Genomic DNA, 24,044 nt, shown 5'->3' with positions numbered 1-24,044 from the left:
TTTCCTAATAATTTACTTTGAAGATTAACTATTATTGTCATTATTGTGTCCAGTCGATATGCACGTCTGTTGATTGTATTCTTTTTTCTGTTGATTTTGTGAGTTATGTTGTGATGTTATTGTTTAGCACTTAATTTTCATGGAATTATTTAAATATCTATTATGATTATCATAAAAAGAATATGTATTATTAAAATGATTTTTTACTGAATTGGAGTGTACACTGAGTCTCTAACATCATGTCTGTGCTTTACTAAGTCTTATATATTGTTTCGACCGCTAGTAGCCTAGAGGTTATTCTTCAATTGTTGCATTTTCCCTGCCCTAGGAATCTACATTAGCAGCAGGGGGTCCTTGTTTTTGACATTACATGAACATAGGAATGTCACTGTGGAAGTAAAATGTCTCCCCAATGTTGGTTTCCTCACTCTCCATGCTCTTTATCAGATTTGTATTTCTCCATCTCCCCCTCTTTGATCCTACTCTCTTATTCCATTGGCTTCGCTGTGGCATGTCTAGACACTCATTTTCCTCACCAGTTCGAGCTGTATTCAAAATAAAATACATTTGAATGGTGTCAAAAGATGACTGCACAATAATGTAAATTGCAAATCACAATTATGTTGTGTAATTTATTTTGCGTCTTAAAAAGAAAAACAATTCAAAATTAAATTATCAATCGGTTTATCAAGGGCAGAAGGTGATTGCAGCCGTGAATTTAGCCTTTAAGTGTTTTTGCCGGAAATAATCAAGCCCCCCCAAAATGCAGCTGGATTTGTAAGGAGCAAATACAAACAGAGCCTAAGCAAGTCTCTCTTGAAGTTTACTTAGAAAAAATGACTTTAGGCTAAAATGAAGAATTCAATATAACTGAGAGCCAATCAGGAACCCACATACAAAAATTCTAATTCTAAAAACGTGCACCACAAGTTTTCAGCTTGAACCTAGTATGGCAAAAGCAAACATTTCTATTGGAGGAACAAGTTAGGGGTGAAGATTATAATGAGCGTTTTTACCTGAGTGGATACACTGATACGAGTCTTTCTGATGGGAGCACTCGTAGTTGTTTTCTTGGCAGGCATGCCGTCAGACGCCCTACTGTTTAGGACCCCCAGAGGTACCCCAGCGATACTAGGAAGAGTGTCAGATCTCGATCTTCTCGGATATGATGGCGGGTTATGAGGATTTACAGGTGCAATAATTTTCACAGTGCTTCCGCGTATTCTCATAATTGTGTGCTGCTGTAACGACATTCTCTATATGCAGATCCAGCAAGCGTACAACAGATTTTGTCCATCTTTAGCAGCCAGAACAGACAGCGGATTTCACTACAAGAGTGTGAATTACGCTTTTCTGTAGCAGCCCTGATAATACTTGGAAAGGGACACCCATCCTTCACTGATCTTGTTTAAAACCTCGAAAGTAGTCCGCAGCCTACAAAAAAAGACACAAAGTAAAAAACTGTTCTGGAAATAGGCAAATACATCTTGGTTTAAACTGAATGTGAAAATGATGAAAAACAAATGAAGACAATGCTGCAGCAGTTATTATGTACGATAGTGTAGATGTTTAGGCAGAGGAGCATTTTGATGGATTGTTGTGGTCACCCCATGCCTGAATACTAGCCCAGCTGAATTCCATCACTAGCCTGAGAAGTAAGGCAGACCAGCACACCCTAGGCTTATTAGGCTACGCAGCACTAGGTAGGAGTACAATATGTATTCAAATATTCAATGCAAACTGCACAATGGTTGAGTTGTTTACCTGTTCACCATTCCTGTAATGCTGTTGACAATATGTTGCTTTATTCAATTAATCATTGGCACACAAGTCTTTTTCACAAGAGCTCAATTGCGTCAATAAATATTTAAAATGCCAATTTGTGTACTTCTTGTAGAACTCTTTGGGCATGCCTGAGTTACTAACGAAATGGGAAGATCTGTTTCCACGATGTCCTTGGGGAAACAGGGTCATGATGTTCTGAGTTTGCTGCCACCATCCGATACCTTGTAAGATATGGAGGTCCAGATGGCAAACTGTGAGCTAGCCTGGAACTAGGTCAACATATTCTGATGGTGTGAGTGGACTCAGTTCCCCATAGTTGTGACGCTCATGTTACCCAAATGCACAGTGTTAGTTAATTAGTAGTAACTGTAAGACAAAACCACTGCACTTTACCAGTTATGGAAAGCTCTGCAATCCATATCTAGCACAACAGCCATGAAAACCATGACCTCACTATATTTATATCAGTAAGTTAGAACACCTAAAAGCATAATGCCATTAAATAACAAGTAATCTATGATATTCCACACTTCAGGACAACGCTATGGGTCTCCTGACCATGATGTACACATTCTATGCTAAGTTATATACTGCCACCACAGTACACAATCAGGCTACCATAAGAGAGTACTTTGATACAATCCAGCTGCTCTGGCTCGACAGAGCACACTAGGAAATACCTTGACTTCCCCATCACCGTAGAAGAAATTGTGCAGACAAAGAATTCACTCCCAGGAGACAAGGCACCTGAGCTTTTCGGACTTACCCCTATGCTCAGAGAGGCAGTCATCGATGCACTCTTTAAATCGGACTAGCCGGCTTCCAAGTCTGACTCCTACAGACTGTTATCGCTGATTAACGCAGACAATAAAATCCTTGCCAAAATTCTGGTGAACCGCCTCTCGCCCCTACTACTGGACATAGTGAGACAAGATCATTCCGGATTTACTATGAAACTCCTCGCTGCCAGACTCAGGCAACATCACATAAATCGGGGCATAGGTTTCACATCGAGGGGACTGATAGTTTCAATGTACGCTGATGAAATCACACTATACATTTGCAACTCTTGTGAAAACCTTGCACCAATCACATGGGATGTGATTTGCATTGGCAGCTTCTTCGACATACATATAAACTGGACTAAATCTATACTTTTTCCCCTCACTGACAATACACACCGCTTCCACACAGACTATCTCCTGCAGTGTAAAACTGTCCCAGTCCGCTATCTGGGTATATGACTTAGTCGAGAGGTGACAGAGATCTGGACAGCCAATTAAGGTTGCACGATCAAGTGGCTAGCGGACAGAATCCCTATCTGGTTCATTCATTCACTGCCTGGGGCCAGATTGACTCGTACCTCGTATCTTTAAGCGGCTGACATCCTTCCTGCTGGGGCCCTGACGCTGCGTGTTCTCCCCCGCTGCCGTTGCTGGTTTCATCGCACGGCCGCTGTGGGGGGAGACTACAGCTCCCAGCCTGCACAGCGGCCAGTACCACCCACTCACTGCCTGAGCGCGCCCGGAGATGCTTAAATATCAGCTGCTCCCTCGGTGGAGCGGGGGCTTCATTCATTCACTGCCTGGGGCCAGATTGACTCGTACCTCGTACCTTTAAGCGGCTGACATCCTTCCTGCTGGGGCCCTGACGCTGCGTGTTCTCCCCTGCTGCCGTTGCTGGTTTCATCGCACGGCCGCCGTGGGGGGAGACTACAGCTCCCAGCCTGCACAGCGGCCAGTACCGCCCACTCACTGCCTGTGCGCGCCCGGAGGCGCTTAAATATCAGCTGCTCCCTCGGTGGAGCGGGGGCTTCATTCATTCACTGCCTGGGGCCAGATTGACTCGTACCTCGTACCTTTAAGCGGCTGACATCCTTCCTGCTGGGGCCCTGACGCTGCGTGTTCTCCCCCGCTGCCGTTGCTGGTTTCATCGCACGGCCGCCGTGGGGGGAGACTACAGCTCCCAGCCTGCACAGCGGCCAGTACCGCCCACTAACTGCCTGAGCGCGCCCGGAGGCGCTTAAATATCAGCTGCTCCCTCGGTGGAGCGGGGGCTTCATTCATTCACTTCCTGGGGCCAGATTGACTCGTACCTTTAAGCGGCTGACATCCTTCCTGCTGTGGCCCTGACGCTGCGTGTTCTCCCCCGCTGCCGTTGCTGGTTTCATCGCACGGCCGCCGTGGGGGGAGACTACAGCTCCCAGCCTGCACAGCGGCCAGTACCGCCCACTCACTGCCTGAGCGCGCCCGGAGGCGCTTAAATATCAGCTGCTTCCTACGCGTCGCGGACGCGCGCGGTCGGCGCCGGGCGAAGCCCGGGCAAAGGGTGGGCAGTCTGTGGCAGTCGTGGGCAGGAGGAGGCAGGGCTTGGCCAGCCCCCTGAGTTCTCACCATGGGTAAGCGCAAACACACTGTAACGAATGATGTGGGAGCCAAGAAGGCTAAGAAGGCTAAGGTGCCAAGACAGTCTGAGTCCATTATTTCGTACCTCTCTTCAGCAGTGGGTGTGCTTACTAAAGAAATAGCGAATGCTGAATTGGAGTTGGGATTAGCTTCTACTCCACTGTTACCGCCCGCTCATACCATTGATGCCGTGCTACATACCCCCTCTGAGTCAGAGGAACCACAGGAATGTACCCTACAGTCTAACTTAACGGCGACACTTACTTCAACCATGGTGCCCCCCCATCCGATGATATCCAGGTCCATGTCTTACATGAGCCCTTACAGTCACGAGCTGACATTAACAAAGCCCCGAGAAGGAGAAGGAAAGCAGAGGGCAACTCTACAACAGCCCGTGTGCGGGAGGCTACCCTCGAAGACCAGTTAGAGACATTGTTTACAGCTCGTATCGAGCCCTTATTGCTGGGTATTGCGAAGGATATTGTCGAGACATTGAATACCTGTCTTACTGGCCTATTGACAAAATGTTCTGTTATTGATAAAATGGCTAAAGATTTCTCTATAATTTCCTCCCAATTGGTAAGGTGTAGCGCGTTACGGGACCCAAGGTCTAGCAATATTGTAGAAACACCTGATCCTAGCTTATCCAGTGGCGGGAGGGCTCCAGATTTGGAGGAGGTGCGAAATTTAACAATTCACAGTACTGACCCAAGCCCAGTGCCAGGCGGGGACTAAGCCAAGATTTCATTTTAGGGGTAGTAACCAAAGAGGGACAGTAGCAGCTAGGGGGCTAAAGGGTTTCAATATAAACATCGATTTGCCCCCCGAAGCAGCCCCCTTAGTTGCAGTCTTTATTGGTGTACCCCCTCTGGCAGAAGGATTGGGTGAATCGGCCTCTGCTTTAATTACTAAGGCAAAGTTATGGTGCGTGGAGGCAAGCAGTGGTGGGCCAGAAATTGCCAACAGTGTGATATTTGCTAGTAGGGTAGGGTGGATCGGGAAAAGAACCAAGAATGTGCAGGGTGACTGCGTTATCGTCAATTTCAATCGTCCAGATTTGGCTGATAGATTATTTTGGGATGGGTCGGATATCTCAGGGACTGACTGTTTGAGACCTATTCCCCTGGGATATTTCTACCCCCCACTATTGCCAGCACCCGGTTTTTGGGACAATTGTTTAGGGCAAGCCAGAGGGCGCATGAACTATGTAGCAGGCAGTATAGGTCTGACGTCATCGACACAACATACACCTGTGAGGGACCTTGGTATCCGGGCAGTTTTGACTAGTCACCCTATGCCCAAAGTTCAGGAAAAAGAGGGTTTGATCCTGACCAACAGATTTCTTCCACTTTCTGACATCGCGGAAATCGATTGACAGCTAGTTCCAGCGCAAGTTATTAGCCCCAGATCTCTTACTCTTGATAAGCCTGATGCATGTAAATTCATCAGATGGAATATCGCAGGAGTAAGATCTAAGAGGGGAGATGTAGACTGGATCGATTTTATCAGTGCACATGACATCATAGCGTGCCAGGAAACTTGGGACACCTCTCCTAATTTCTGGGTAGATGGCTTCACTACCTTTGCTATACCAGCTGTCCCTAGTAAGTCTGGTAGGGCTAAGGGTGGCCTTATGTCCCTCTTTTCCTTGAACCTGAAAGGTACACTTAGGCAGGTTCAAAGTGGTTCATTAAATCTTTTAATTGTAGAATGGGTCGTTTCACCGAGCTGTAATGTCCTTATAATCAATTTTTATCATTCTTGGGATAGAGATACGGAAACAGGCCATTTAGAGTGCCTGGAGACTTTCCTCTCTATGTCTAGTCAAAATAATTACACGAATCATGACTTGGTTTTATTAGGTGATTTTAACGTCCATCCATGTAGCGATCTGTGTATGGTAAGAGAGCAGGAGGACATGATGGCCTTTCATTTATCCCACTTCGAGCACTCCAAGGGGGGAGAAGCCCTGGAGGAGTTGCTCGCTAATCACAACTTGTATGAACCCGAAATTTCGGAGAAAGGTGAAAGAACTGTCACCTATAAAGGATCAATCCCTGGTACCATACTTGACTACATTTTTTTGAGTGTAGGCTTCTTACACAGAGTGGTGTCTTACGGGGCAATAGTATCAACCCATAGTGACCACAACCCTGTTTTGCTTGTGGTAGTATGGGATGAATGGTTGGGCGACAAGTCTCGTCCTTGTAACCCGGGACCAGTCCTATGCCCCATAGACCAAGGGAGAAGGCTTAAATGGGCGAATGTGGTGCCTGGAAATTTCATGCAGGATCTAATGCCTAAAATAGAGGGGCTTATTGGGATCTGTCAGGAGGAGGCTGCCCCAGCACACAAAGTTATGGGGGCGTTCGAAAGTATTTGTGCGCAAGTGTCCGTTGCCCTAACGGTTAAATGCACCCGAGGGGTGGAAAAACAGCATAGGTGGTTTGATGCTAAGTGCTCCAAAGCCCATAAGGTGTTAATGACGGCTCTGAAAAGAAACCCAAGAGTTAGGACTGAGACTGCTAAGGCAAGAAAGGAATATAAGGCCACTATTATGGGGAGAAAGAAAGCCATAAAACAGATGGCGTGGGAGAAATTAATATCAAGCGAGGTTTTGCACAATAGCTCTCAGTTTTGGGCCACTGTGAATCAATCCTTTTTCTCCGATGTAGATAATAAAGCAATGGATTGTGTTATCCCGGATGAGAAATGGCTTAACCATTTTAGTATAGTCTATGGCGCTGTTGACCCGGGTTCCTTTAACACTGGGTGGGAGCTCTTAGAGTGTGCCCCGTTAGTTTTTACTCCAGCTGAGGTAGAGAGGACAATTGTGGAGACATCTAAAAATAAAGCCCCTGGGCCGGACGGGGTCCCGGTTGACTTTTATATGCATTCGCCTAAACTCTGGACTGGGGTTTTGAGCCATGTTTTTACAGCTGCGAACAGTAACATCTTTCCTAGCAGTTGGGCCACATCAGTCATCGTGCCAATTTTTAAGAAGGGCCAGCGCGATGACCCGGGGTGCTATAGGCCTATTTCCCTCCTAGACTCTGCCATTAAGATCTTAGGCAGAGTCTTACTCTATCAACTTAGAGATAACATCGAGAGGAGGGGAGGTCTCTCAAATGTACAATATGGCTTTAGGGAAAAGAGGGGCACTGTGGATCAGTGCTTAAACCTCCATATGTTAATATCGAAATACACAGTTGCCAAGGAGGGGTCCTTGTTCTTGGCCTTCATGGACCTCTCCTCGGCTTTCGACTTAGTGAATAGGTCGAAATTGTGGGCTGCCTTATTAGAACTAGGGGTAGACAAGTCACTTGTGAATTTCATGGCATCGCTCCACCAGGAACTCATTGCAAAAGTAAGGGTTACAAAAGAGGGAAGATGCACTAGCCATTTCCAATCGGAAAGAGGGGTGCGGCAGGGCTGCATCTTGGCCCCCCTCCTTTTCACCATCTATATAAACGGCCTCGGTAAACATCTCGAGGCCGTGGAGGGGGAAAAAAAATCAAATAAAGTGTATTTTGACTGACTGACTGAACTGCCTCTCTCATTGCCTGGCCGGATAGCCATTGCCAAAATGGTGGTCCTCCCCAAATGTCTTTATTTATTTCTAAATGTCCCTCTCCCACCCACGGCCCATTTCCTGTGTTGCTTATGATCTGATTTAGTTACATTAGTCTGGACTGGCAGACAACCCTACAACTCATGGGATGTACTTACACTGTCTCTCACTCAGAGGAGCCTAGGCGCGCCTGACATGTTACTATACGCATTATGCGCCCAGGCACAATTCTTACTTTACTGGATCTACCATCCAACACCATTTCGACCACACGTTGCAGTTGAAACACATCGGGCAGCCCCTATCTACAGCACTGTATGCCCTCCACCAGGTACCACGGGCCGAAGTTGACCCATGGCATGGGCCCGCTGGGCCTTGGACGGCCTTAGGAGATGGGCTAAACTGACTTGCCTTCATGCTCCCCCATACCCTTAAGCCATAACCCTCTGATATCCCCGTTGCAGGATCAGGGAGCTATACTGCAGGCATGCCAACACAATCTCACCTAATTTTCAGATCTGTACCCGGGGAACACCTTCTTGCAATCCTTAGCCGCTGACACTTCACCACTGCCCACTGCACTGGACATCTTCTTGTACTATTAAACCAGGGCCACATGCCCCACCATTCAGCACTCCATGCACTCAAACACATTCTCATCACGCCCTCCTCTCACAAATTAATCACCTATCTGTATAACACTATGCAGCATACCTCTCCGGTTGCGACTCGAAGGGCCCGCACGCAATGGGAAATTGATTTTGTTAGACGTTTCCCTAACAGATTCTCAGTGGTCATACTGCTGTGGGCAGCTGGAGCTTTTTTCACCAAATTATTGACTGAGGTTGATACATTTAAAATTCTTGCACCGTTTATATCGTATCCCAGGTCAGTTATTCAAGATAGGCCTTGTTCCTGACTCCAACTGCCCTGACTCCAACTGCCTCCGTTGTGCTGTGACACAAGCCTCCTTCCTCCATCTGGCATGGATGTGCCCTAAAGAGTTCTGGGAGGAAGTTATTTCAACCATCCAGACAATAACTGGACAACGTGCTCAATGTATCCCTTTGATCTGATTATTGGGCTATGTTAAAGATATCCCAGCTACAAGCCTGTAGACTCACTGTTATGCTACTCCTCTTTGCTAAATGTAGGGTGGCCATGAACTGGGGCAGTCGTCCAGTGCCCACAATGAACCTCTGGCTACAGGATGCAATATATTCTGTGCCAAACAACTCTCCCACTTCTGGGAATTAATGCCCCGCGGTCACATCCCAAAGACATATGAGAACCTCTGCTTGTTTATTTACGCACCAGGGACATATCGTACCACTCACAGAGTGCAAACTCAGCTGACGAGATACCTAGCCCATTTGTCAATTGATATCTTTTAATTTACGGATCATGTTGGGCTGATGCACCCTTTGGCTACATGACTCCTGATTTCTTTACATGCTCCCCGCACTCTGATGGTTGTGATTGGTGGGCAGTTCTGCTGTCTGACATATGCTGCACTTTGATGAATCGCCTCATTTGGCATTTTAAGTTATGCAATTGAATGAACACTATTACTTTCCAGCTGTCATGTTACGATCCCTATCGCGGATCTTTTCTCCTTCCCCCTCCTCCCCCTCCTCCTTCTCCCCTTATAATTCCTATATTTCCCTGTATTCCTGTTTTCTTATTCTGAATATTATTGTTTCACATTTATGATATTGTTGTACCTCTGTATTTCTTATTAAATGACAATAAAAACAAAAAATACCAAGTACTCAAACCAATTAGTATTGCTACAAGTAGGGGAAAAAAGGACAGCATTTTGAACAATCACAAACAGATGACGCATTGCAAGCAAAATATCTTTCTAATACCTAAATAAATATATATATATATATATATATATATATATATATATATATATATATATATACATACACATATGAACCGTCCACTAATGGTATCTACACCATCTAGCATTTCTTTCTTGGGCTGTATGATCCTCAATAGCTTTGGCATTTATGCCATATATTCTATATATATATGTTTTTAGTGATTTGTAAATAGATGGTCTTTTAATTGACATATTTATTTATTTATTTTCTTACAAAGAAAACAGCGAAGTTTGCACATATTTATACATTTACGCCATATTTATGTAACCCAAAGATTGGTTTATTGCGTGTTTGCACATTTGTAAGTGGTGCTACATTGAAGTGTTCTTCCATGTCTATGATCTTGGTGATCACATGATCCAAGTTTGAACCATGAACTTTGTGCCAATGCTATATATTGGATCATTGTTATTTTTCACGTTGTCATGTGAACAAGGCTCATCTGAATCGAAACGTCAAGACGACATCACAAATGAATTAAATTAAGCACTTAACTGAAGGTCTGAGTCCGCCTTTTATTTTGAAGCTGTGACGCTCATCGTCGTCTTCACTGTACTTAGCGGCAATTGGATATATGTGGCGGATTGGTTTCGGCAAGCCACAACACGGGACCCTTTCTTGCAACGGTCAACGCCGTCAATCGAAACTTTATCCAAGTTCTCTTGGATCATATTTTCTCCGGAAAGAGAAAGGCGTTTGGACCCCCCATAACCTGAAGGAAAACGGAAGTCACACGGAAGCTGAGAACAACCAGCGAGAGCCGAGTCGGAGGACGCGGCGTATCGGAGGAGGTATCCAGCAGTCGTGACACTACAGTAAGCAGGTTTGAGTGGGGAAGGAAAGCGAATCGTGCACAGGCGCATTTCAGGAGTCAAGACAAACAACTGACTTTAAGCCGCCAACATTTTTTATCATTCTATTAGCGTGATGTCGGCTGACAACGTGAGAGACCGGGAATCAGCCGCGTTATCTATGTTTACAGATAGTCTCCCAATCCCTAATAACATACGCGGAAAAGTGAATGAGGAGATTAACACCACCAACAAATCTCTTAAAGACATTTTTAAAGTATTGGAAAAGATATCCAAAAGCGAGCAAGCCAAGTGGTGGGAAGCTAAATCCTTACAAGGTTACATTGAAGTGACCCGCATACCGAGGGGTCTCCGTATTATGATAGCACCCAGCTACGAGGACCCGAATCCAGATTTAATGAGGGAATGGGCTGAAAGTAATTTAGATGCATCTCGACGACTAGTGCTCATCCTTATCAAATATGCGGAGCTAGACCGAACCAAATTACTAACAGAAATAGCTTCCCTACATGAGCAACTTGAAACCTTGGGCACAAAAGAGGAAAAAGATAAATTAACTATTGAAATGAATTCACGCCTGAAAAAAGAGGAGGCCAGGATTATGGAAAGAAAGGCATACAAATTTCAACGAGACAGAAACGATTATGATCTAGGTCAAATTTTTACATTTTCAAAAAAGTCTGATGTTCTCAGAAATCCCGGTGACACAAGCCAAGTAAAAATGAGAAATACTAGAAAAGTCAATGAAGCGGAATCTTCCGTGTCGGAGTTGAGCTCCGGGGCAGGCACGGAATCGGAAACTGAGATGTGTGATGAAACACAGCTAAGACAGAGTGATAAACCATCCCCCAGAAGAGAAATTAGTTTTTTAAACCGGGAAAGACTTCAAACGCTCAGACCTCGGACCCAAAGGCAGCACGGAGAAAATATGCCAACTACAAATGCAGGCAGAGGCAGAGGGCAAGGAAGAAGCACTGCCTTTGCAAACAGAAAGAGGGGCAGAGGTCAATGAATGGCCAAGGATTAATACCGTCCGATGTAAATGACAAAACCATCATTAATCTCACTTCTTGCACATTATCTGATGAGGAAGAGGGCATCCTCAAGTTAGGTTTATCGTATGTTCCCCAGTGCAATATGAACTATGCCAATACAAGATGTGATATCTACAAAGCAGTAAGAAAATTGAAACTTCGAAAACATTTTACCCTTAATAATACTGTAGACACATCTAAACCGACTAATCAGCCCCCCTTAATCAGTGACTCATGTGAACCATCTCTGACAGCTGAGCTTCTGGAACTATGGGAAACGGATAGAACAGGCTATGAGCAGAATACAGTCAGGGCGTATGTAGGAGTCAAAATACGTTCTAAAACACTCTTTAAGCCTCCATCTGTGTTTAATCCCATTATGCCACGGGACGCAATCGACATTTTTCATGAAAATACGATTTGTCAAATAAAAAAGCTTTATAAAAAAACAGTAACACAGAAAAAGAAATATAACAAACATTCTTTTGAATATGACACGCTCATGAAGAAACTTGGTGCCAATAAAAGTATTGTGATTCGACAAAGCGACAAAGGTGGAAATGTGGTTCTTATGATGCGATCTGACTATGACAAAGAGGCCTACACACAATTGAATGACCGTCAGTGCTATGAAAGAATTAATGCAAGTGCACTTAAAGCTACCAAACAAGATTACCATTTGAAATTGATCAAATGGAAAAACAAAAGGCTTATCACTGAAGCAGAGTTTAAATTTCTTAAAGTGGACAACCTGGTAACCCCAGTAATTTATTTTATTCCTAAAATACATAAAAATGAGAATAAACCCCCTGGTAGACCAATAATTTCAGCTGGGGGGGGGGGGGTTATTGGAAAAAACTTCAGTTTACATTGATTATTTTTTACAGCCCTTTGTAACAAAACTATCCTCATACATACAGGAGACTTTTTGTGTAAACTTCAACAAATCAAGTGGCTTGAAGGATACTGGATGTTAGCTCTAGACGTTACTGCATTATATACAAGTATCAAGCATGATGATGGTGTTAGAAAAACCCACTCCCACACCGGAAGGGTGGTGGTGGTGTTCTCCCAGACACACTGTGGTAGCTTGGCTCGAGCGGTAAGGAAGGCACCGTGTTAAGCATACGTTACACCCTCACAATAACCATGCGTGCATCCGTTCCAAAAACGACACTACACCTCAAAAATTATACTGAAAATATATCTCTTTATCTTTTTTTCTCTTAGTTGCTGATTAAATAAATAATAATACAATCACAGTACACAAGGCTTTTCCTGTGGAAGGGTACGTCAAATAAATACTATCTTCAACGATTCAATAAATAAGGTAGGTCATAAAGAATCAAGGCATAAATATAAGTGCATTACATAACAGGCAATTAAATATTATGAGGCAATAAATACTGCGAGACAATAAATATTGTGCGACAATAAATACTGTGAAACAATAAATACTGTGAGGCAATAAATAGGATGAATACAATAAATACAGTGCTCTCAATAAATAATAAAAGCCAACAGTGACACTTGAAAATCAGTTAACATTCCTGAGGTACTATGGGATGATTTGACCCAATCCCAGCTTGTAGAGATTTGGATGGCCTGAGGGGTATACTCCCTGGCTTGGACAAGGCTGAGGCCTAAACTGAGGTAGATCAAGGGGGAATCTAGAGATCTGGCTCTCCCACACTACACAACCCCTCTGTATTAGTCTCAGCTCACCCCTGGCACAATCAAGCTGGCTCCAGCACCTCTCTAGCCCCTAGGATGGTCTCTTAGGGCTCCACAGGGCCTTAGGCGCCCTCTATTCCACTTACTGCCCTTTTTTTATGAAGCTCCGACGCCGCTGGAGTTGTGTCGACGCCGTGAGGCGGTTCCGGTTCGATGTCGGCGGCCTCTGCTCGATGTCGACCTCCGGTTCGATGACGTCGGGCAGTCTTGGCTCGATGTCGACTTCGGGCGGCTCCGCTTCGATGTCGGCGGCCTCGGCTCGATGTCGACCTCCGGTTCGATGACGTCGGGCAATCTTGGCTCGATGTCGACTTCGGGCGGCTCCGGAGTGCGATCTCCACTCCCGACCTCCGGTGCTCCTTTCCTCGGGTTCCGGCGACTCCGGAGTGCGATCTCCACTCCCGACCTCCGGCACGATTCTCTTCAGGTTCCGGCGACTCCGGAGTGCGATCCCCACTCCCGACCTCCGGCACGCTTCACCTCGGTCTCCGGCGACTCCGGAGGGCGGACTTCACTCCCCCGTCGACGCCGCACACTCGACCTCGGGTGACTTCCTCCTCGACCTCTGGTACTCTCCACGACCTCCGTCGGTGCCCTCTCTCGACCTCTGGCGGCTCCGGGTACGACGTCTGCTTTCCAGTCAGCGCCGCTTCTCCACCTCGGGCTCCAGGTCTCCAGGCTTCTCGACGTCGGACTTCAGGAAGTTACCAGTAACCAGGTCAGGAACTTGCTGTTCTTTACTTTTAAGGCCTGTTCCTGCTGTCCAGGTCCTTAAGATGGTTTTTCTTGCTTTCTCCCACACAGGGCTCCAGGCTGGGCTCAGTCAGTAGGGACTAGTATCAAGGGTGGGTTTATGGACCCCACTCCAGGCACAAGTTTCCACCCCTGCTGCCTCACTCCTTCCTCCTTCAGGTTTCTGCTGCTCTCACTTCACCAGTCAGGTGCCAACTGCCAACTCCAACTGCCAACTCTGACTTAGCTTCCCAACATTCTAAACCGCCTCCAACTGTCACAGGGTTCCAGAATGTTGCAGAAGGTTCTAGTAGGGTCCAGTGATGTCACAGGTGACAATGGGTGGCCACCATTTTGTGCTCCAGGCCCTCAGACAGAAGTTCCAGGGGTAGATAAAATGGCTCCCTGAATCTGCATCAATACTAAAAAGTCTGGTGGTTCCCAAAAAGGAAAAATTCTAACAGGGTTTGAGGCAAAAGTGGGACAAAATAAATAATGATGAGGAGGGACCACCCAAAGGGCTGACAGGTCTAACAGATGGTCTAACAGCAGTAACATACTATTTGAACCAAAGGGAAGATCAGGAGAAGGAGCACAATAACATGTTATTACAAATGCTTAAATATTGCTTAACAAACAATGTCTTTATGTTCAATAATCTCCTTTATCGCCAACTACAGGGAGTTGCAATGGGGGCCAGTTTTTCGCCAAGCTTTGCCTGTTTGCATATGGGCGCTTGGGAGGAACTGGTCCTCAGAGTCAAATTCAGGGATGAGTTAGACAAATATGTGGTAGCATGGTTTCGCCACATAGATGATTTGTTTGTTATATGGCGTGGCAATGAGAACCAAGCTAAACGATTTGTTGCTGACATTAATGTAAATGAGTACAATCTGGCATTTACTGCAACTATGAGTCAAACATCAGTAACGTTTTTGGATACTGAGGTATATACTATCAATGAATCTTTAGAAACAAGATTATTCTGTAAAAAGACAGCTGGCAATACACTTTTGCATGCTGAAAGCGCACATCCAGCTCATTTAATTGCGAGCATCCCGTATGGGGAAATGCTACGCTTTAGAAGGGTGTGTAGCAATACAGCAGATCTGGAGGCTGCTCAACTATCCAGTAGAAAAAGATTCATTGAAAGAGGATACTCTAAAAAAAGCATTGACAGTGCTATTAGTAAATCGATGCAGTATACCAGACAGGAACTCTTAAGTACCTACACCCCTGTATCCCAAAACACGAATACTACCAAAACAGTTATCCCTGCTTCAACAGCTAACACCTTTATAATCATCACAGGTTTTAGCAAGCAACGCAAAGACATTCACAGGATTATCAACCGCAATTGGCCCATAATTTTGAATGATCCTATTATTGGTCCTTTTTTACCTACGTGTGTTTCCCTTACGTACAGTAGAGCATCCTCGATGAGGGATCTTCTTGTTGATACTAACCCTGAGACCATTGAAAAGACCACTTGGTTGCAAACCAATACAGGTTTTTTAAAATATAAAACTTGTAAATCTTGCATACATGGGGTGAGCACAAAAACTTACCAGGATGGTTTCAGCAAATCTGAACATCAAGTGAATAAGCTACTAACATGCAAAACTGAGTTTGCTGTTTATATACTTATTTGTCCATGTCCCCTTAGATATGTGGGTAGCACGAAACTGGCCGTGCACAAACGGATTTTACAGCATCTCAGAGCCATATCTAACCAGGACAATACATATCCTGTGGCTAGACATTTCAGGGATTTCCATCAAAGTGATAATCGTCTTCTTAAATACTTTGTAATTGATGCTGTTAATGCTAGTAGACGAGGAGGTAATAGAGAGACAAAGCCTCGTAAATTGGAAACCCGGCATATTTTACAATTGGATACCAAACACCCGATGGGGCTCAATGTCACTGAGGATCTTTATACTTGTTTACCTTAATTCTTGTATATTTCAGTGAATACTAGCATTTGGTTATGCAGGAAATGAATTGATTGTTTTATCCTTTTAATATGTCCCAATACTTTGATATGATGTGCTGATATGCCGGCTGGCATTCACCATTTGAGATGTTTTATTCAGAAATTGGGATATTAGTTTGTTTTCTTGCCATTTATTTGCACAATGCAATGGGACTTATTTCTTTATTCTTTGTAGTCTCTTATCTTTGATCTCTTTCCCCTTTTTACGAAAGCCATAGTAGATTTACAATATATATACACATTTTTTAAAAGTGTGTATCTATGATTCTTTCCTACCAAAGTGAATCTAGGAAATAGTTATTGCTTTTCAAAAACATTTTTTGGATTTGTTCTTCTTTTTATCACTCTCAACTTTGCACATAGTTCGATCCATTCTAGTAACTGGCACATATCATGAGATTTGTACATGGCTTTTTTTCACCAACGTTTGTTATAGTATGTGTATTTAGGCCTTTGCTGTTTTTAATGTTTGCACTTTAAAGTAATCATGTTGGACGATAGTGGTTAAAGGCATTTAAGCCGACATATTGAACCGTCCACTAATGGTATCTACAGCATCTAGCATTTCTTTCTTGGGCTGTATGATCCTCAATAGCTTTGGCATTTATATATATTCTATATATATATGTTTTTAGTGAATTGTAAATAGATGGTCTTTTAATTGACTTATTTATTTATTTATTTTCTTACAAAGCAAACAGCGAAGTTTGCACATATTTATACATTTACGCCATATTTATGTAACCCAAAGATTGGTTTATTGCGTGTTTTGTAAGTGGTGCTACATTGAAGTGTTCTTCCATGTCTATGATCTTGGTGATCACATGATCCAAGTTTGAACCATGAACTTTGTGCCAATGCTATATATTGGATCATTGTTATTTTTCACGTTGTCATGTGAACAAGGCTCATCTGAGCCGAAACGTCAAGACGACATCACTTAACTGAAGGTCCGTGTCCGCCTTTTATTTTGAAGCTATGACGCTCATCGTCGTCTTCACTGTACTTAGCGGCAATTGGATATATATATATATATATCTATATATATCTATATTACCTACTGGCGGTCGCCAGTAGGTAGTTATAGTTAGGACCACGTTTCCATAGGAAATCCGCAACATTCTATTTTGAATAACTTTGGCGCCGGTTGACGAATCCTCGCGAATTTTTCAAAATAGGTGGGGCGCTCCGCTCCGCTCCTACCCTGAAAGTCTCGGGGGGATTCGTCAAGCGGGGGCTGAGATAAAAGGGGGGTCCCAAAACGCATTTTCCCCATGCATTTTTCCATAGGACCTTTAGACACAGCTACAGCCCGAACGGCTGAACAGAATTACTTGAAATTTGGCAGAGAGGTAGTCCGCAGGTCAAGGAAGTGCCTTTTGTAGGTCTGGTGTAAATCTGTTCAGTAGTTCCTGAGAAAATAGCATTTAAATCAATATATATATCTGTGGCAGCTTACGGTGCGCTTACGGTAAGCTTACCGTACGCGTACGGTGACGTGCGCGAGCGCGATTCTGATTGGCTGTTAGATCTTAGTAAACATTCGAATCGGTCGAAACCAGGAAGCGGCGGCCGCCATTTTGTGTGTTTCACACAGAAAAAAAAAGGGTGATAACTTGAAAAGGGGGCAAGGAGGAGAGTTACAGACCCACCAACATTTGAAAGGGGGTCAAAGGACAGAAAAGTACAAAAAAAACATTTATTAATTTTTTTAAAAAATCACGGGGTACGCGTACGGTAAGCTTACGGTAAGCTTACCGTACGCGTACGGTAGAAAAAATAAATAAAAAAAGAAATAAAATTCAGATTTAAGTGTTTAGATATTAGGGGGCTCTAAAAAGAGCCGTTGTGTTTATGAAGTGATTTTTTTGTGGTACCTACAAGTAAGTACCGATGCAGAGTCTAAGGTTCAAGAGGAAGACTCTGTTCCCTTCATCATTGAAGTGCACACCATCTCCTCTATAAATGTCTTGCATGTCGTAACGCAAGTTGTTGTGGTAAATGGCACCCATACCATAGTCACGGAGGAAAGCAGAAACAGATTTGTTGACGTGCTTTCTTGCTTTGTCAATCTGCGGACAAAAATGATTGGACCAGTTCCATTTTTGCCTTTGGCATATGTTAGAAAACACAAAGGCAGTTTTAGGGAAAAGTGAAAACAGTTGTGCAAAGGTGTCCTTCATAAGCATTTCCAGACCTACCCCAGTCAAAGTGCCTAGGTCATTGCCACCACAGTGCACTATTATGAGGTCAGGGTGTTGGATTTGCATGAAGGATTTCACCAATGGCATCAATTGGTGCCACTTTAACCCTCTCTGACCAATCCATTTAATGTCTACATTTGGCAAAGCAAGGTCTCTCACCATATCTGTTTTCTCTGCATACTTTTCACTCCAGAAGACATAGCTGTGCCCTACAATCCACACTGTGAACATCTTCAAAGGTGAACTGGAAGCACTCAGGAGGTGTAATTCAGTAGAATGGTAAAACGAAATGAAAGACAGTTTGGAAATGGAGGCATACATATTTTTTTTTATAAAAAAAAGAACTGATTGGCTGTTTCATACCATTCTAGAATAAAAACTAGGCTGTATGTGTAAATTAATAGAAGCATGTTTTGTATTGGTACAGAAAAATGTGTTACTAAAGAACAGTACTTTGGATTTGCTGTTAGGTTTAAAAAGTCAAGCACTCCTGCTCTTTGGAAATGAAACATTGTGTGGCGAACTTCTGACCTAACTCCACACAGCAGTGTTCCATGAGCTGTTGCTATGGTAGCAGGCAGAAGTCAAGTTGGGGGAAGGGTACTAGGCAGAAGTCAAGTTGGGGGAAGGGTACTTTTGGAAAAGGGTTGGTTTTCAACCAATAGAAATGTGTGATTACATTTTAAAAAAAGGGGGAAGCACTGAGATTTGAAATTAACATGTATATGTGTGGAAAAAGAGAGGAAAAGTTTGCCATTATCTGGTTCTGCTGAGAGGAGAGAGGTGTAAAGAACAGAGATCCTGGCTCTGATAATCTGCTGTTTGAGTGCCACATTTCTTTCACAACTAACTAATTTTAAAGGTGAGTTTAGAGTTTGAGAGGGGATGTATATGGTAAATTAAGAAATGAATAATAGAATTGGAATTTTGTTGAAGTTGTGTTTATTATTTTCTGTTTTGGGAGAAATTTAAATGTGAGGAACATGTAAAATAATATGGACTATGTTTTCACGATAAATTAAGGTGTACTGGTAAAAATAAGGAATACTTTAAGGGTTTGAGGTTGCACTCAGTAATGCAAATACATACAGCATCAGTAAGGCTGGTTGCCCTTGCTGGAGTGTAGGCAGTCACCCAGGTTACACATGGTGCTGGTTTGAAAAAGCAGTTTGGACATGTGCTGTTTTCAGAATCTGAAAAGTGGATTCAAAATGTGTCAGTCTGTAAAAGTGTTTATCACTTGCCAAAAAAAAGAGAAGTAAGTGTGCTTTCAAATTGGCAAAGAAATTTCGTTTTGTGACTAATGTGAAAACATGACTCTGTGTGCAAATAGGAATTACAGGCAGAGATTTATTGCGTATTGCTCTGGAGATTTCACATTTGCATTAGATGGAAAGGGGGAGCCATTTTTTTGTGCAGAAGCAGACTCTTAGCACACACCCAGCTGCTTATCCTGTGGAATCATGCACAGTATTCACAACCGAGTGGGGTTTGAGGTTTCAGTCAGTAATGCAAATACATTCAGCATCACTAAGGCTGGTTGCCCTTGCTGGAGTGTAGTCAGTCACCCAGGTTACACTTGGTGCTGGTCTGAAAAAGCAGTTTGGACATGTGCTTTTTTAAGAATCTGAAAAGTGGATTCAAAATGTGTCAGTCTGTAAAAGTGTTTATCACTTGCCAAAAAAAAAGAGTAGTAAGTGTGCTTTCAAATTGGCAAAGAAATTTCGTTTTGTGACTAATGTGAAAACATGACTCTGTGTGCAAATAGGAATTACAGGCAGAGATTTATTGCGTATTGCTCTGGAGATTTCACATTTGCATTAGATGGAAAGGGGGAGCCATTTTTTTGTGCAGAAGCAGACTCTTAGCACACACCCAGCTGCTTATCCTGTGGAATCATGCACAGTATTCACAACCGAGTGGGGTTTGAGGTTTCAGTCAGTAATGCAAATACATTCAGCATCACTAAGGCTGGTTGCCCTTGCTGGAGTGTAGTCAGTCACCCAGGTTACACATGGTGCTGGTCTGAAAAAGCAGTTTGGACATGTGCTTTTTTAAGAATATGAAAAGTGGATTCAAAATGTGTCAGTCTGTAAAAGTGTGTATCACTTTCCAAAAAAAAGAGTAGTAAGTGTGCTTTCAAAATGGCAAAGAAATTTCGTTTTGTGACTAATGTGAAAACATGACTCTGTGCAAATAGGAATTACAGGCAGAGATTTATTGCGTATTGTTCTGGTGATTTTACATTTGCATTAGATGGAAAGGGGGAGCCATTTTTTTGTGCAGAAGCAGACTCTTAGCACACACCCAGCTGCTTATCCTGTGGAATCATGCACAGTATTCACAACCGAGTGGTGTTTGAGGTTTCAGTCAGTAATGCAAATACATTCAGCATCACTAAGGCTGGTTGCCCTTGCTGGAGTGTAGTCAGTCACCCAGGTTACACATGGTGCTGGTCTGAAAAAGCAGTTTGGACATGTGCTTTTTTAAGAATCTGAAAAGTGGATTCAAAATGTGTCAGTCTGTAAAAGTGTTTATCACTTGCAAAAAAAAGAGTAGTAAGTGTGCTTTCAAATTGGCAAAGAAATTTCGTTTTGTGACTAATGTGAAAACATGACTCTGTGTGCAAATAGGAATTACAGGCAGAGATTTATTGCGTATTGCTCTGGTGATTTCACATTTGCATTAGATGGAAAGGGGGAGCCATTTTTTTGTGCAGAAGCAGACTCTTAGCACACACCCAGCTGCTTATCCTGTGGAATCATGCACAGTATTCACAACCGAGTGGGGTTTGAGGTTTCAGTCAGTAATGCAAATACATTTAGCATCACTAAGGCTGGTTGCCCTTGCTGGAGTGTAGTCAGTCACCCAGGTTACACATGGTGCTGGTCTGAAAAAGCAGTTTGGACATGTGCTTTTTTAAGAATCTGAAAAGTGGATTCAAAATGTGTCAGTCTGTAAAAGTACTTATCACTTGCCTAAAAAGTAGTAGAAAGTATGCTTTGCAATTGGCAAAGAAATTTCGTTTTCTGCCTAATTTCAAAGCATGACTTTGTGTGCACACAGGAATTATTTTTAGATATTTAATTTGTGAAGGTGTTATTGTGATTTTCATTTATAGCAAAGGGGTTTATAGTATTTTAAGATTTCTAAAGATCATAAAAAATGTAGTAATATATTTAAATAAAATAAAGGAATTTTTTTTTAGTTGTTTTCAGGTATTGCTGAAGAGCAGTGAACAAAATTTAAGATGCCTACAAAATCCAGACTAAAGAAAGACCACAAAAAAAACCTATATTTGAAGACAACTGGAGGACCTAAGTTAGTTGGAGATGCTCATGTTGGGAAAAAGAAAAAATCTTCTGGTAAGCAGACAAAAGATTTTTTAAAGAACATATTCAAAAAAAGGAAAAATGTACAAAATGTCTGTACTGGAAAGAATGTTTTCAATAGAAAAAAACAGGAAAAAATTGAGAATTTAGTTAATGCAAATATACCTTCTGCAACAATAAAGATTAACTTAAACAGAAAAACAGCGTTTAAAGAGATACGTAGAAAAATGTTTCAGAGAAGAGTTATGTCCAATTTGATAAAGGATGTGAAGAAATATAAGCAAAAGGCAAAATATTACAAGAGAAAAAAAGAAATTGAAGCCATTGCAGCAAAGGCATTAGAATTAAAAAGGAAACTATTCATTTTAATTTTGAATAGGATGCGTACATTAGATAAAATGGTTAATGTACTGAAATCACAAAGCAAAAGGAAAAGAGTAGTGAACAGAACAAACTTTTGTAAAGTGTTTTTAGGAAAATGGATGCATAGTTCAAGTAGTGAACCTTTTTTTAATGAAGAGAGCTATTTTCAAAGTAATAGTTTGCTGCATGCAGTTGACACCAGAGGTCGTGCTTATGAAGTGAAAAATGGTTGCATAATGGAGAAGGAGATAATGGTTCCAAGAGATGAGGTACAAGTGATGGCGGATGAGGCTATGGGGAGACGTCCTAAAGCCCCAGTGTACACTTGGAATTGTAGTAGTATTTGCACTGTGCGTCAGGAATCTATTGATAAATTTCGTGAGTTTCTAAGAGAATATAGTAAAAAAAGTGTAAAACAGAAGATTAAGGTGCTTCAAAGTCTAGATCCATGCAGAGTGAGAGAGAATACTGGTTTGCAGGGTCATTCTCTGGCTTGTCTATCTAGAAAAGTGTGTAATAGTGTTTTCCATCATTTTAGGATGCTGGCTGTTCATCATACTGAAATGAGAAAGTTTGTGAGACGGTTGTATTTTGCTAAAAGTCCAGCAATAAAGTTAGATGAATTGAATAGGGCTCTGTTCCGTGGATCGGTATCAGATGTAGAGAAGGTTGTTGATGAAATTCAGTTTTGTTACTTTGGTCCTGAACAAAACAGTGCATAAAAGGACACAGTAAATGAGGAAGAAGTGGAAGAGAATGTAGAACCCTCTGTAAGTAAGACATTTAATGATCACATAACAAAATTTGCAATAATCTCTAATGAAAGACCAAATATTACTTGTATTTGTTGCCGCAGAACTCATTATAGAAAACAAACTAGGAATGTTGATCTCTACAGAAAGAGTGAAAATGAAGATAATTATAAGTGGAAGGATTTTGCCACATATATATTTCTAGAAAATTGTTTTGAATTGGGTGAAGATCAGCGTATTTGTAAATACTGTTACAACAAGTTAGAGGAAAATAGAATGCCGACCAGAGCTGTACATAATAATTTAGAATTGGATGCTATTCCTGCTGAACTTTCTGAATTAAATACATATGAGTCTATACTTATTCAATGTGTTCATCCGTTCCAGACCATAGTACGTATGGAGCCCAAAACTGGTAAATTACCTCCTTCAGATTTACTGAGAGGTTTAAAAGGTAGAGTGGTGTATTTGCCCTTGGATTTGAAAAAAAATATGGAAACTATTGATGCGGATACTTTGGAAACTGAACCATTAATTATTCTGGTTAATGGTGTACCTACAAAGAATAAGAAGATTTGGCAGGAGCTGGTAGATGTACGGAAAGTACAAAGAGCAAATTTGTATTTGAAAAGGAATAACAAATGGTATGAATCAATTTATATAGAAGAAGAAGAAGAAGATTTACAAGAAGACACAGAAACACCAACTGGACAAATTGAAAAAGTGGACAAGTCAAAGGAAGAAGAAATTTATGAACATTTTAGCATACATCCTCTTCATTCAAAAGAAGTTATGGGAGACAATATTGATCTGTTTCAGATGAAGAAAGCAAAAGGAACTCCCGTGAGTGTATGGGAGGAGAGCTTGGAAGCTCGATGTTTTCCCCAGCTGTTTCCTAAAGGAAAAGGAGGACGATACGATGAACGCCCACAACAGATTCCAGCTTCTGAGTATCGGACTACAAGACTATATGCTGAAGATCCCAGATTTCAACAAAGTATTCCTTATTTGTTCCATCTTTTATTTGAAAGCGACTTGTCTGCACTGTCTTATGCAGTAAATCACATTTTAAAAAGTGGAGTACATTTACAAAATGTGTCTGCTAAGGATTTTATGGAGAAAGTGCAGCACCGAGATGATCATTTGGAAACACAACTGATCAATCTGATGGCTTGTCAGTGTGGGACAAATGAATATTGGTACCGACGCCATGGTGAATTAAAATGCATGTTACGGAATTTAGGAACACCAACATGGTTCCTTCCCCTAAGCTGTGCTGAGTACGCTTGGGATGATTTACTGGATTTTCTACGAGAGGCAAATTCAAACATTAAAAACATCGAATACAAGACAGCAGGAGAACTGTGCTCATTGGATCCGGTTAATGTTTGCAGATATTTCAATCATAGATTTGAGGCTATGATGTCCTTCA

General features: G+C 42.4%; 1 protein-coding gene across 2 annotated transcripts in view; it reads right to left on the bottom strand.

The window, feature by feature from the left end:
- The window catches only part of LOC146821411 (uncharacterized), a 208,022-nt gene that overhangs the window by 88,770 nt on the left and 95,208 nt on the right, over window positions 1–24,044 (bottom strand). The window contains exon 2 of one of the 2 annotated variants that reach the window (XM_085612354.1): window positions 1,017–1,434. The exons of the other annotated variant lie outside the window; for it this stretch is intronic. Within the exon in view, the coding sequence (XP_085468480.1) occupies window positions 1,017–1,253 (237 nt within the window). The 5' untranslated portion in view covers window positions 1,254–1,434. The remainder of the gene's footprint in view (window positions 1–1,016; window positions 1,435–24,044) is intronic. 2 annotated transcript variants of the gene reach the window in all.

Source organism: Triturus cristatus, chromosome 6 (genome assembly GCF_964204655.1).
Source record: "Triturus cristatus chromosome 6, aTriCri1.1, whole genome shotgun sequence".
NCBI lineage: Eukaryota > Metazoa > Chordata > Amphibia > Caudata > Salamandridae > Triturus > Triturus cristatus.
This window is presented reverse-complemented; position numbering and strand designations above follow the sequence as displayed.